Source organism: Myotis davidii, unplaced genomic scaffold (assembly GCF_000327345.1).
Source record: "Myotis davidii unplaced genomic scaffold, ASM32734v1 scaffold557, whole genome shotgun sequence".
NCBI classification, from domain to species: domain Eukaryota; kingdom Metazoa; phylum Chordata; class Mammalia; order Chiroptera; family Vespertilionidae; genus Myotis; species Myotis davidii.
In genome coordinates, this window is record NW_006289557.1 from 1,311,245 (window position 1) to 1,324,749 (window position 13,505).

Sequence of the window (13,505 nt, forward strand, 5' to 3'; positions counted from 1 at the left end):
CTGGGCAGGACTCAACATCTAATATGCACCAAAGCAACAAGGCTAATTACAGACCCCATCTTCTTGGGGTCAAAACCTGTGGTGCTGTTGACCTCCTTTATGTGCACTGGTTCAAGATTAGACAGGGCCGAATCCTTACAGTCAAAACTCCTCTGTGGCTGTGGGAGGGAAAAGCAGGCAATTATGGATTTTGCAATAAACCGAGATTGGACCAAAGATGTATCAGCCATTGCTACTGAATTTGAAGCTGCGATTTCAGTACTCAAAAGAGGACTTTATGGTCAAACTTATGGTTCATTTAAAAAAAATAACACCTAGGGAAGGTTGGAGAGGATTGAGCCATTATATCTAGGGCATGTGAAAAAGAAAACAAACCACCCCATGACTTGATCTTGGCCCTGCCTTTACCAGCCTGTGAATTTCTTCAGATCTGCCTGGAATCTTGACTCCAGGAGAACTGGCTTGTTAGTAAAACACATCGGTACGCATTTGTGCCTTGGAGTCAGATCAACTAGAGTTCAGATCCTCATCGTTTAACTAACATGAGGCCTTGAAGAAGTTAATTTTTAAGCCTTGGTTTTCTCACTTATTAAGTGATTAAGAAAAAATAATGGTACATACATCATGAGGTTATTGTGGAATAACTAAGCAATGTGTGTGCGTCCGTCTCAGAGTGTGTGTCCAGTGAGGGCCAGCTATTTTCATTATTGGCTTCCCGATAGCAGATAATATTGCTGAGATCTTGGCAAAATATTGGTCATAGTTTTTAGCAAGTTATCATTTATTCAATGTGTGTGCTGAGCACCTCCTCCGTGTCAGAAACTGTGCTAACCTCTCTATCAAGAGATGAATAAGATAAATTCAAAGATGAGTAAGCTACAGCTGCTGTACCCAGGGAGTTTGTGGGCTAGAGGGGGAGAGAGGTTTATAATCCAAGAGTCAGGCCACTGTGTGAAATATAACTCTAGACTAGTCCCAGTGCCCTGGTAGACCAGAGGGTGTATGGATGGGCCGAGAAGGGCTAGGCTCTCTGAGTGGAAAGAATGCTATGTGGAGAGAAACCGAGTCATGGAGAGTGTGGGGTGAGGACCAGAGTCTCCTGTGTTCTGCAGTGGGAGGCAATTTATTCATTCGTTGAGAACCCTCAGCCCCGCTGAGAGAGCCAGTTCGGTAGGAATCTTCTGAGTCATTAGCGCTCCTGTGTTGGGGGAGACAGTGCCAGGAAGGGTGCCAGCCTGCTTGGCTGGGCTAACCTGTGTGTCCCTCCCCTCCCCAGGTCTCACCAAGACGTACCATAGCCATGGCCCTGCTCCTCTTCACCGGAACTGTCCCTCCAGTGCTGCCAGCTGCCCTGACCACAGGCATCATGTATGCACAAAAGAGGCTGAAGAAAAAGAAAATCTTCTGTGTCTCCCCACAGAGAATCAATATGTGCGGACAAATAAACCTCGTGTGCTTTGACAAAGTATGTCCTAGAGCTGGGAAGAGCCTCAGAGAATGTCTAGTCTGGCGCACTCATTTTACAGATGGGATTACTGAGGCCAGAGAAGGCCACATAGTGAGCTCATGTGAGATCATGTTTTAGAAGCCTGCTGTGCTGAGACCCAGGAAGTGGTTCAGCCATCACTCGTGAATTTCTTTCCTGTGAAATTTAATACTTCTGGTCCCTGTTTTGAGTTTCTAAACAATCTCTTACTGTAGTAACTTATAGATATGACTGCTTTTTCAGGCAAAAAAAAAGAAAAAAGAAAATTTGAGGGACATTTTGATTCCCTGAAGTGCTTTGTCCTAAGCTGAAGTGAGCATATTCATTTCTCTGCCTCATAGCTTCACTGCTATAATGCAATGGCCTGGCTTGTTCCCTCGGTGGTGTCTTCAGTTCATTTGCATTTGAATAATTGATAAAGGCTTGACCACTTTTTAATTAACCCACTTTGGCAGAGGGCCCCATAATGAGATGTTCCTAGCTCTTGAGAAGTTCATGGTCTAGCTGAGGAAGCAGGTGAATGGAAGTGAAGATGATGACAATGCAGTGAGATGCGTGCTTAATGCAGGTATGAGTAGAGCATAGAGGTGCAGTTACCTGGCACAGGTGGGAGGTCATCTCTGAGCTGGGTTTTGGTTGTTAGATAGAATGGGCCTAGGCTCAGAGCCAAGCAGCTAAGAAACATAAGGATGTGAGGGCCTATAGCACAGGAGGATAAAGTTCACTGGGGTGTGGCTGGAATGTGGGTTGTGTGGTAGGGAATGTAGCTGGAGAGGAGGAGCCCAATTTTTCAGTGCCTGATGTACCAAGCTAAGGAGCAGGGACTTGTCATGAAGCAAATGGGAGTCCTTCCCATTTTTTAAAAAAAGACCAGTAACATTTTTTTAAAATATATATTTTAATGATTTTTTACAGAGAGGAAGGGAGAGGGATAGAGAGTTAGAAACATTGATGAGAGAGAAACATCAATCAGCTGCCTCCTGCACACCTCCTACTGGGAATGTGCCCGCAACCAAGGTACAAGCCCTTCACCAGAATCGAGCCCGAGCCCGGGACCCTTCAGTACGCAGGCCAACGCTTTTCACCAGAATGGAGCCCGGGACCCTTCAGTACGCAGGCCAACGCTCTATCCACTGAGCCAAACTGGTCAGGGCCAGTAACATTTTTATAGGTGTGTTTTAGTTATTCCAATGGGGGCGTTTGAAAAGAAGGGTAGAAGGGAGATAGGGTTGAAGCAGGAGGTTATCTGGGGGTAACTGAAGAGCATGCTCATTGTCCTAGACAGTGAGGTTAAGAATGGAGAGTAGAGGACAAACTGGAGAGACAGGAGCAGGCTTGACAAGTCTTCATCCCCAATTGGAAGTGGCATAGCTCTTAGATTGCTTTAGTTCTATTCTCTTTCAGTTTCCTTTGGCAAAGGAAATCCTCTATTGCCATCAGTGAGGAGCCCGTAGGGTTAATTTAATAGTAGCTTCCTTTTATATTCAGGGCCAGATAACAGCCCTTTGGACATTTTCTGATAGGGACTCCCATTACTTACCCCAGCGACATCATTACTGTTTAGAATATAGGAAGGGATTTATAAAATATGTTCATTATATTTGGCTATTTCTAGAGCTAATTTTACACAGGCTGTTTATCTTACTTCCTATGTAAAGCTTTTTCCTCCCCATCCTCATGTGCTTCTTTGCTAGTCTGTGTTAGGGACCACTCCTCAGCAAGCTTGGCCAAACTCCTGGTGGCATGTCGTCATGTGATAGTGTAAAAGAGTCCTGATTGGGAGTTAGCAAAATGAGAGATCGAATCCTGAATTTAGACTAACTTTCTGCATGACTTTTGCGATAAGATTATCAAGTTTCTTTCTAACTCTCACATTATAAAGCTCTACCAGCATGATGTTGGAATAAAAGCACTCTACAATTAATTGAATTATTGAATTTCCATCTAGTGCTGTTTCAATTTAGGAGATATTTACCACTGGGTTTCTGAGTGCACTTGTTCCCATGTGTATCTCCAGTTAATGTCGGTTTGTTGTAAGTTCTCTAAAACAAGTTCCCCCTTTTCTATTCAATTCAGCCCAAGCCTGGGCTAATATTTATGCCAAGAAGTTTTCTTTATCTACTTTATTCTCTTTAGAATCTCAGCTATAATTTAGGTTTCTTTCTATTTTATAGTCAGCTTTAGTGTGTTATGGTCATTTTCACGCAGATAAATAACATGGTACCATTTCTATTTGCTGCCGTACCATCTCTATTTTCGTGTTCAAAATATTGATGCTTAAAAACATAATCTAATCACCAGAAAAACATCTCAGTTTGGATTAAGTTGCTAAGTCTTTTTGAAATGGAACAATTCAAGGGGATTTAGAAACACATAGGTTGTGTTTCTTATAAAATGCAGGAGGGAAATGAAGCAAATAGCTTTTCTTGTTCTTGCCCTTCAAGAAATAACTCACACAGGCATGTTAGCTTTCTATAAAGTCCAAATGAAGGAATACAATAAAGATTCCTTAATTCTTTAATCTAAAAATCAGTATGGGCTTTGTCTTTCCATATACTTTGCCAAATTTATTTACCATTTGTCATCTAGTGGAAGACTCTAGATGACTGGATTCTGGCTCTTTCTTTCTTATTTACAGGCCATTGTGTCCTAAGGCTGCTCTGGTCACCTGTAGCCTGAGACTGTCTAACTATTTACTCAGTTGTAAGAATTGAAAGCATTGTGATCACTTCACTGTAAAGTACTGTGCTAATGTGATGTGCTGTAATGATAGAAGATGTTGTTTAGTAGAAAACTGAAAATTCAGTGTCTTATACAGAGATGACCTTTAAAAAGTACGTCAGAGACCTGGGTGTCAGTGTTGAAACAGGATATTCCCCAACACTCGGTAGTACTCTGCTTTGCTTTGATAATGTTGACACAACGGTGGTCAGCTCCTTACTCTGAATGGGTGTTAAGCAGGCCTAAAGCTGTTGGTAGCCAGCTCTTTACTCTGAATGGATATTAACAGGCTTGAAGCTGTTAGCATACATACTGAAGACATTGGGATATGTAGTTCATGACCAACTGTGAAACAATGAGCAAATTAAAAGTGCTATTATTGTCCTCAGTTCTGTTTTGAATTCTCTGTTACATTTTCTGATAAATACTCTCCCATAATACAGCAAATCAAATCTTCCAACTATTTTCCTCTTGACCTAACAATAAAACCCATTCATGGACATTCATTAATATTCATTTAGCACTTTGTTGCTCTTTTTAGTCTCAAAGCCCTTTATCAACATTTTATTATCAATCTGGAAAGTCACCATATCACCCATATTTTAGGAAATTGTGTGAACCAGATGGCAGACTATGAACTAAATAGTCTTAAAAAGTAAAGAAAAAATTTCTGAGCTCTTCTTTAGAAAGATAACAAGTGCCAACTAAAAGCCAAAGCTGGTTCTTCTTAGATATCCATTCACTGAACCTCTCTCATTTAACAACAAGTCAAAACATTATCAAACAAAAACAAATCACTTCCATTTTGTTGTAATGGTTAGTAATTAGAATATTCTAATTATCAACATGGTCTTTTGGGAATCATTTGTCACCTGCTGAAACTTTCTTTCAGGTGCCCTTCTCTGATTTAAAATTTGATGCTTCCAAAGAGAAGGCTTTGGATAACTGGATCTACTTTAATTTCTTGGGAACTTGTTTATTTATGTTTTTTTTTCTTATAATTTTAGTGATTTTAGAGAGAAAGGGAGAGGAAGAGAGAGATAGAAACATCAACGATGAGAGAGAATCATTAATTGGCTGCCTCCTGCATGCCCCCCATTGTGGATCAAACCCACAACCCCGGCATGTGCCCTTGACCAGAATTGAACCTGGGACTCTTCAGTCCACAGGCCAATGCTCTATCCACTGAACCAAACCAGCTAGGTCTGGAATTTGTTTTTTATGTGAGTCATGATATAATTACAAGCTCCAAATCTTATGCTAATACCGACTCCATTTTTTTCCCCCCAGACTGGCACTCTTACAGAGGATGGGCTGGACCTCTGGGGAACTGTCCCCACTGCTGACAACTGGTAGGCACTTTCATGAAGAAGGAATGTGTCATTTGTGAGGCTGCCTTGGGGCTACTCAAATCCATTCTTCCAGTGTTGAGGGATCAATGCCCCATAAAATATGTATAATAATTGGCTGGAACCAGCTCCCAATTATTCTAATTTTTTAAATTAAATGAGTTCTAATTTCAGAATTAGACAGGGAAAGTAGGCCTTCAAGCTCCACATGAAAAATGGAATAGAATGAGGTTAGTGATTAAGAAGCTGAATGACTAAAACAGAGCAGTAAAGAGCGAAATCAGGACTGTGCTTAAGTAAAAACTGCAAAGACTTCCTGGGCAGCTGGTGTGATAGGGAATCCAGAGAAGAAGAGCTCCATCTCTTCCCTTAGTTTACACTCCAGCGGAATGAAAGGGCGCAGAGTAACAGCAGGCAGGCAGCACGCACACTGTTGCAGGAGACCCATGGTCTGGCCTCAACAAACTACCTGGGCTCTAGCCCTACTCCTGAGTCTCTGCCCCTGGCTGTGTATAGGTCCAGTCCATGTCTTTGTCCAGACAGGCAGGGCCCCTACTGGTCTGAGTCACAAAAGGGGGAAAGGATGTTTGCAGTTTCAACCCTGCCTCTCACTCCCTTGCCCCTAGTACTCTGAAAATTTTTGGGAGATAGAAACATCTAGATACAATTTCTATTTAGCTCTAAGACTGGAGGAGAAGAAGGTAAACCAAACCGGTTTACTGTCAAAGAAGAAAACAAGCTTTAGATGCTGGACGTCCATGCCAGGAGTTTCAGGGAATAGGGGCAAAGGCCAAAAGGCTGAGTAGAGAGAAATATTGCAGTCCATGCATGCTTTTACTTGAGCCACCGGGCAGGCATCCTGTCATCTCCTCGGCACCATTGGCTTAGGAACTTCTTGCCTCTGGTGTGTGACTTCCTAGAGAAAGCTCTGGGGAGTTTGCAGGAATCAGCTCTGAGCCTTACAGTGTGCCTTCCTGAGATGCTGCCATCATGTGCGCAGGCTACAAGTACCCTGACAGAAGTCCCTGTGATTCTATATGCTGAAATTAGAGCATTGATTGACCAGTGGCAAACTATTGAAAAGGAGATTCACATCCATCTCAAAGGATGGTTTTCTGAACAGCAATGTGCAGGCAGAACACTCCAGTTAGAAAATAAGGAAGCCAAGTGAGCTGATATCTGCAAACTCTCCAAGGGCTCAAGGGCAGGGCAATACCTGTGCAAATGAAGAAATCGCAAGATGTTTAAGTTGGATCTGGAAAAATTGTGCATCAAGGACACCAGTATGAGTAGAATCTGTAAGGTAACATAGAACTGAAGCAGTCAGGGCCTTGAATACCAGGCTCGGGTTTGAACTTTATCATACTGGACATGGGGAGCTATTGAAGGTTTTTGACATAGGGATTGGGTATTATTGAAGCTCTGTGTTAGTGAGATTTAAGGGGCACAGGTGCAAAATGATTTTGTTGAAGGCCTTAACTTATTAGTCATTTTCTTTCCCAGTTTCCAGGAAGTCCACAGTTTTGCCTCAGGCAAGGCTCTGCCCTGGGGCCCACTGTGTGCCGCCATGGCCAGCTGCCACTCTCTGATCCTCCTGGATGGGACCATCCAGGGAGACCCTCTGGACCTCAAGATGTTTGAGGGCACCAACTGGGTAAGATGATAGTTTATTGCTTCAACAGAATGAAGAAAACATGAAGAAATCCTTACTGGGAATGCTAAAGCTTTTCTAACTTTGGTTGAAATCCAGAGAAGATTTATAACCATGCACAAACGAAGTCTGATCCTACCTGAATTTTCTAGCCTCTGTGCCAGAGGACTCTGTTAATGAGTGCAACATGAAATAGGGCTGCATGATCAGATGGATTTGGGAACTGCTGTTTAAACAAAATTAAATCAATTTCTTGACTGCAAGATTTCTTTAATATACTGTGGTGCATTGTGAATATTCAAGAGAGACTATGAAATGCCGCATTTCCCAAACCTATTTGACCACGAAACCTTATTTATGGGCCAAAATATGTTTTGGAGAAAAATATTCTTCAAAACATCCTCGGAGAAACAGTAGACTAAAGCAGTGCTGTCCAATATAGTAACCACTTATCACATGTGGCTAATGAGCATTTGAAATGTGGCTATGCAAATGAGAAACTGAGATTATTTTATTTCATTTCATTTAAATTTAAGTATAAATAGCTACAAATGGCTGGTAGCTACTATATTAGACAGCATAAGTTTATACACCAAAGTGTGTGTGTGTTTGTGTGTGTGTGTGTGTGTGTGTGTGTGTGTGTGTGGTGTGTGTGTGTGGGGGGGCGCTCTCAGTCCAATGGGTTCAATTTTCTGAGCTGAGTGTGAATGGTAGTTGAAGGTCATAAACCCATCTTGGCAACTGTCATGACAAGGTGGTAAGACCTCTCCACTCTACCATTCTCTAGTGTGGACCCCAAATTCAGAACCAAGGCTCTGAGTCTGTGCCTCATCATGCATTTGAGATTACAAAGCCTCACTCACAGACTCGTAGTGAGCATTGAGACTGTGAGCCTAAAAGGGCCCCATGTATTGTAAAGTGCCCAACATATGGAGGGTATTAATGAATGAATGAATTAGTTACTTATATTCTCCTGTCCTCCAAAAAAATGTTCTAAAGCTACTTATAATGATACATCAAATACAGGACAGCATTTTAAATAGAGTTGTAAAGAAATGGAAACAAATTATTGTAGGGACATTAAGAACATCTCACAAAAAGTGTAATTTAAAGATGTATGGTAGGAAATTATAGCTTTCTAGAGGCCAGAATTATAAAAAGAAGAAACCTGTTAAACAGGGAAGTTACTGATATCAGTACATTATAATAAGAGCATTTGTTTTGGAGATATTTTTGACACCAAGACAAAACAGTACTCACTTTCCTGGATCTTAATGGGGAGGAATCAGGGTAATTATTATAAGCAATGTCCTACCAACATCAATAGAGTTAGCACAATAATGAATTACACAGGGCCCTTGTTACTATATGTGACTTTGACCCTGGTTTTAGTAGTGCCCCCTTTTCCATAACAGGAGGGTTGACTATCTGTACAAATGACAGATGAGTTAGGTTCGTGTGTGGAAACATAAATCATCAGTATTAACTCTGTCAGAACTGTTTTTAAGAACAGTTATATCCACCCCAAACAAAGCACAAAAGTGCAAGAATGTTCATCAAGTTTAAAGCTGGGTGAGAAGCAGCCTGGAGTTAAGCATCTTTTTGTAGTTAGGAACCTTTCATAATAGGGAGGGAAAAAGTCCTTATAGACTGTAAGAATTTTAGCCCTGGAAGGGATATTAGAGTATTTTTCAGAAGAAACTATGATCTAGAAAAATGCAGCAATATTTCCAAGGTTAAATAGGTGACAGAGAGAACATCACTATTGTCTCTTATATTCTGACCTTTATTATGTATATATTTGACTGATTTTCCCATATATTAGGTTAATATTAGTTTCTCAGGTGGTATGACTTACACTGTTATAATATCCAAAAAATATAAACCTTTTTGAAAATATGCTAACTTGCTAATTATCTAGCTACCTAATTAGGCTGGTAGCATGGGTGTAGCATCAGAAATACTCCCATTTTTATCTAAAGACCCAATCCTAAATCATCTGAGAGCTAATGTGCTCAGTTCCATTGAAGAGTAAATCTCCACCTAAGCCCTCCTTCAATTACTAGACATACCATTTAGGAAGAGCCATTGGCCTGTAGCTCACACTTTTTCCATCAATGACTACTTAAAATGCAGTCACAATATTTCTGGCTTTTCCACTTTCTACAAGAAGATCCTTTAACGTAAATCAACACAACAGAAATCTGACAATGGGGTGTTAAGATAATTGGCCTAGAGGAAAAAGTATGTGAAAAGGGCTTTGGAAAGATTAAAGTGCTATGCAAATGAGAGAAATTTCTTTCTTATTATTTTTCCCTAAGGAATCTTATGAATGTTTTTTATTTTAAAACAGATAATGGAAGATTGCAATGTAGACTACTGCAAATTTAGGATGTCAGACTCAAACATAAAAATAAAACCAGGACCGAAAGCCAGTCGGGTATGATTTGCTTCTTTCAATCATGTAGCTCTTTCCCCTTAAACAGATGAAGCTCCCCTGAATTTCACATATTTCTATATCCCTATTATTTTGCCTTACTTTACCAGTGTCCATAGTTGGTTCGCTTATTTGTTTACTCCTGAATTTATCCATTAATTCATTCAACACCCACTGAGTACGCATATACGCTAGAGCACTGTGCTCGGTGCTAAGGGATGGAGTGATTTCAATGCTAGACACGTTGGGCTCTGTGTTGGAGTACACGGGCTGGTAGAAAAATCAATAGAGGTACAAATAAGTATAATACAACGTGCCAAGTGCTATAATAAAGGCCAAACACAGTGCCACAGGAATCCAGAGATGGGCGTGAATACTCTTTCTGGGAAAGAGAAGCACCACAAAGGAGGGGTGACCTGTGAACTTGGCCTGGAAAATGATTAGGATTTCTCCAGGAAAGGGTCTTGCAGACAACTTGATGAGGGAATTGCCTTAGAGGGAGCCAGAAAAATACCAATGTTATGACAAGTACACCACTTCATGATGTCCCTGAGCTCATTGCAAAGGAAACCCTGTTTGTTGGTGTGTATCTGCTAAATCTCACTTAAAAGCTTCTTAAACACCCCTTTTTTACTTTTTTAATTTTTAATTTTTTATTGATTTTTAGAGAGAGAGAGAGAGAGAGAGAGAGAGAAACATCAATGAGAGAGAAACATCACCAGCTGCCTCTTGCACACCTCCTACTGGGGAACCGGCCTGCAAGCCAGGCATGTGCCCTGACCGAGAATTGAAACATGTCCTCTTGGTTTCTGGGTTGACACTCAACCACTGAGCCATCCTGACTGGGCTAAACGCCTTTTTCTTGGTCCACTTTCAGAGTCCTGTGGAAGCTATCACCATCTTGCGCCAGTTTCCATTCTCATCAAGCCTGCAGAGGATGTCTGTGGTCGCTGGGCTAGCAGGCGAGGATCACTTCCATGTCTACATGAAGGGTGCCCCCGAGATGTTGGTCAAGTTCTGCAGATCCGAAACAGGTACTAACTGGCACATTTCCCTTTCGGGAGTGAAAGTGCTTTAAAAGTCCAAACACATAAAGCAAACAAGCCTAAGTCAATAAGTGTAGAGGTGGTTGTTTTCTCAGTGTGTGGGAAGTGGGACTCATAGAATTGATAAGGCAGACATGATACTTTCAAGGCAAAGAGGCAGAGAGTAAATGCCCAGCTGTGGTCCAGCTAGAAAAGCTCAACCACAATGGGTATCAGAGAAGGAGATGTGAAGCGAGCATCAGGAGCCAGAAGAGGAAGCTGCACAGGGCTCAGAGAACCAGCGTGGGTGATAGTGAGAAGCACTCAGAAGACAGCCAAAGGGAGAGGCTGGGACACTAGGCCAATTCTACAGAAGGGGTGTTCTGTCACCTCCTGGGGACTGGCACCTCTAAAGGAGACTCAGGGACATCAATGGAAGGAGAATGTAGAAAAGATAAGTCGTAGAAAAAAAAGTGATTACAGTGAATTAGATGGTATTAAAGCAAGGTAATAGATCATTTTCACAATAATTTCATCTTTCTGGGGCAGATTTTAAGCTGATTTTTTTGTTTCATAGTCTTATAAACATATGCATCCTCTAAGCAGCAGCCCAGGTTTATAAGAATACTGTTGCATTCAAATGAGTTCATTTGGATAAATCGGCCTTTTCCTTTTGATTTTCATCTATATTCGCCTTATGATTGCTGATATCCATCAACTCGTGCACAGAATTTTGATTTGGCAAATGATTGCTTTAACTTCTCTCTCTACTGGAGTCATTTGTGTCTTAGAAGTACCTCCTTTTTCTTTGATCTTCATAGCTCTCATTAACTCTATCCTTTATAGACTGATGACCTATACTTGTCTTTCTACTTTTTCAGCCACACAGATATAAGTATCTCTTTGGTATTTTAACCAGTAGCTATTAACCCTGCTCTGTCAGGTTTGGTGCCACTTGTCACCTCTTATTCTTCTGGTAGCACTTCCAATTCTTCCTATTGTTCTAAACTCTGATCCTTTACGAATGCTAATGTCATCTTCAGTGATTTTTTTCCCCCTCCTGTACTTAAGAAATAGAGAGGTAGGAGCTTCCTTGAAATTAGACCCGCCTGCAAGATTACTTCAGAAAGTCTGAGCTGAATGGGTACATAGAGAGCTACAACCCCCTCCTTTTTTCTATTGTGAAATGGAGGTGCAGAAGAGAGACTTAACATGCCCAAGGTCAGAGAGCTAATTGGTAATAGAGTGGAGACTGGAAGTCAGTGTTTTGCTACATAAGCTGCTATACCGCCCATTATACTGTGCTTCTTCCTAATGCCTTTACAGGCATACTATAAACCATAAGATTTTATAAATATACTACCATTAGTTATGATTACTATGTCAAAATACACACGTGTTGGCATTGTGTCATCCATTGTCTAAAGTAGGGGTCGACAAACATTTTTGTGAAGAGCCAGGTACTAAATAATTTAGGATTTGTTACCACATGGTTTCTGTTTCAACTGGTCACCCCTGCCATTGTAGCCTAAAAGCAGCCGTAGACAATGAAACTAATGGGTGTGGCTATGTTCCAATAAAACTTTATTTACAAAAACAAACAATGGGCCAGATTTGGCCTGTAGTTCACTGACCTCTGATTTAGAGAATTGATATTTCTCTCATTTCATCCAGTTTGATACAATCCTGAGGTCTGTCCATACTGAATCTTGCCAGTGTATTTGACACTCAGTTGATGACCAGAACATCTTTGGCATTTGTTTTTGTCAGAGTAATAAGAACACACTATGAAGTGTTTGTGGCCTTTAACTAGAAGCTGTGGTTTTTCTATTAAAGTATTTTTATGGAGTGAAGGTTAAAACAAGGTACAGCAACTGTATCCCAGAGCCTTGCTTAGGAGTTCAGTGACCTTCAATGTGACCTTGCATTTACCTGTCTTTTCTCTCCTGGCAGTGCCCAGGAACTTCCCACAGGAACTGGGGAATTACACAATGCAAGGCTTCCGTGTCATTGCCCTTGCCCATAAAACCTTGAGCCTGGGAAAGCTTTCAGAAGTGGACAGTTTATCCAGGTAAAAAACTCAAAAATCAGTTCTGTGTGAATGAAGTGAAGAAGCCCCTGGAGATGAATGGATAGCTCAAATCATTAAGAAAGTTCTTGGAGATGAAGACTCAATCTCATTCAGCTCCTTAATTCAGAGATGGCTAACAGTGAGCCACATCAGGGGGACTTGATTAGATCACAATGCTGGTTAGTGGCAGAACATGGTTGGGGGTTGAGATGTCCTGACTCCCAGATGATAGTAGCAAATTCTCTCTGCCCTGAATTCCATCATCCCACCAAAAATGACCAACACTATTTGGGAGGACTACATACAAAAGAGTTGAGAGAAAGAGACAGTTGGCACCTTGAAAGTCCTCCAGAATCCTTTAGACTTAGGTTCTTTCAGGACCCAATAATATACCCCCCTCAGATCTGAAGAGGTAGTGAGTGCAAACTGCATTTCTTATCCTATCTAATAAAAGAGAAACATGGTAATTGGCTTACAACCGCTACCCTTCCCATTGGCTAATCAGCGAGATATGCAAATTAACTGCCAGCCAAGATGGCAGCCAGCAGCCAGGCAGCTTGAAACTAACATGAGGATTGCTTGCTTGCTTCAGTGACAGAGGACTGCAAGGGTCTCCGCCTGTGGCTGCAGGCCTCTGAGCTGCAGTTTAAGCAACTATGTAACAAACATAGAAGCTAAACAAAACCCCAGAAAACTGCCGGGCTTCAGTCAGCAGGATCGCAACATTGTAAGCAAAGGCCAGAAACCTACTTTCAGCAGCGGAGG

General features: G+C 41.4%; 1 protein-coding gene across 1 annotated transcript in view; it reads left to right on the forward strand.

The window, feature by feature from the left end:
• Positions 1 to 13,505, forward strand: part of ATP13A5 (ATPase type 13A5) — a 102,973-nt gene that overhangs the window by 45,399 nt on the left and 44,069 nt on the right. Inside the window, exons 12-17 of the mRNA XM_006762012.2 lie at positions 1,277 to 1,465; positions 5,498 to 5,559; positions 7,060 to 7,210; positions 9,561 to 9,647; positions 10,522 to 10,678; positions 12,623 to 12,740. Of these exons, the coding sequence (XP_006762075.1) occupies positions 1,277 to 1,465; positions 5,498 to 5,559; positions 7,060 to 7,210; positions 9,561 to 9,647; positions 10,522 to 10,678; positions 12,623 to 12,740 (764 nt within the window). The remainder of the gene's footprint in view (positions 1 to 1,276; positions 1,466 to 5,497; positions 5,560 to 7,059; positions 7,211 to 9,560; positions 9,648 to 10,521; positions 10,679 to 12,622; positions 12,741 to 13,505) is intronic.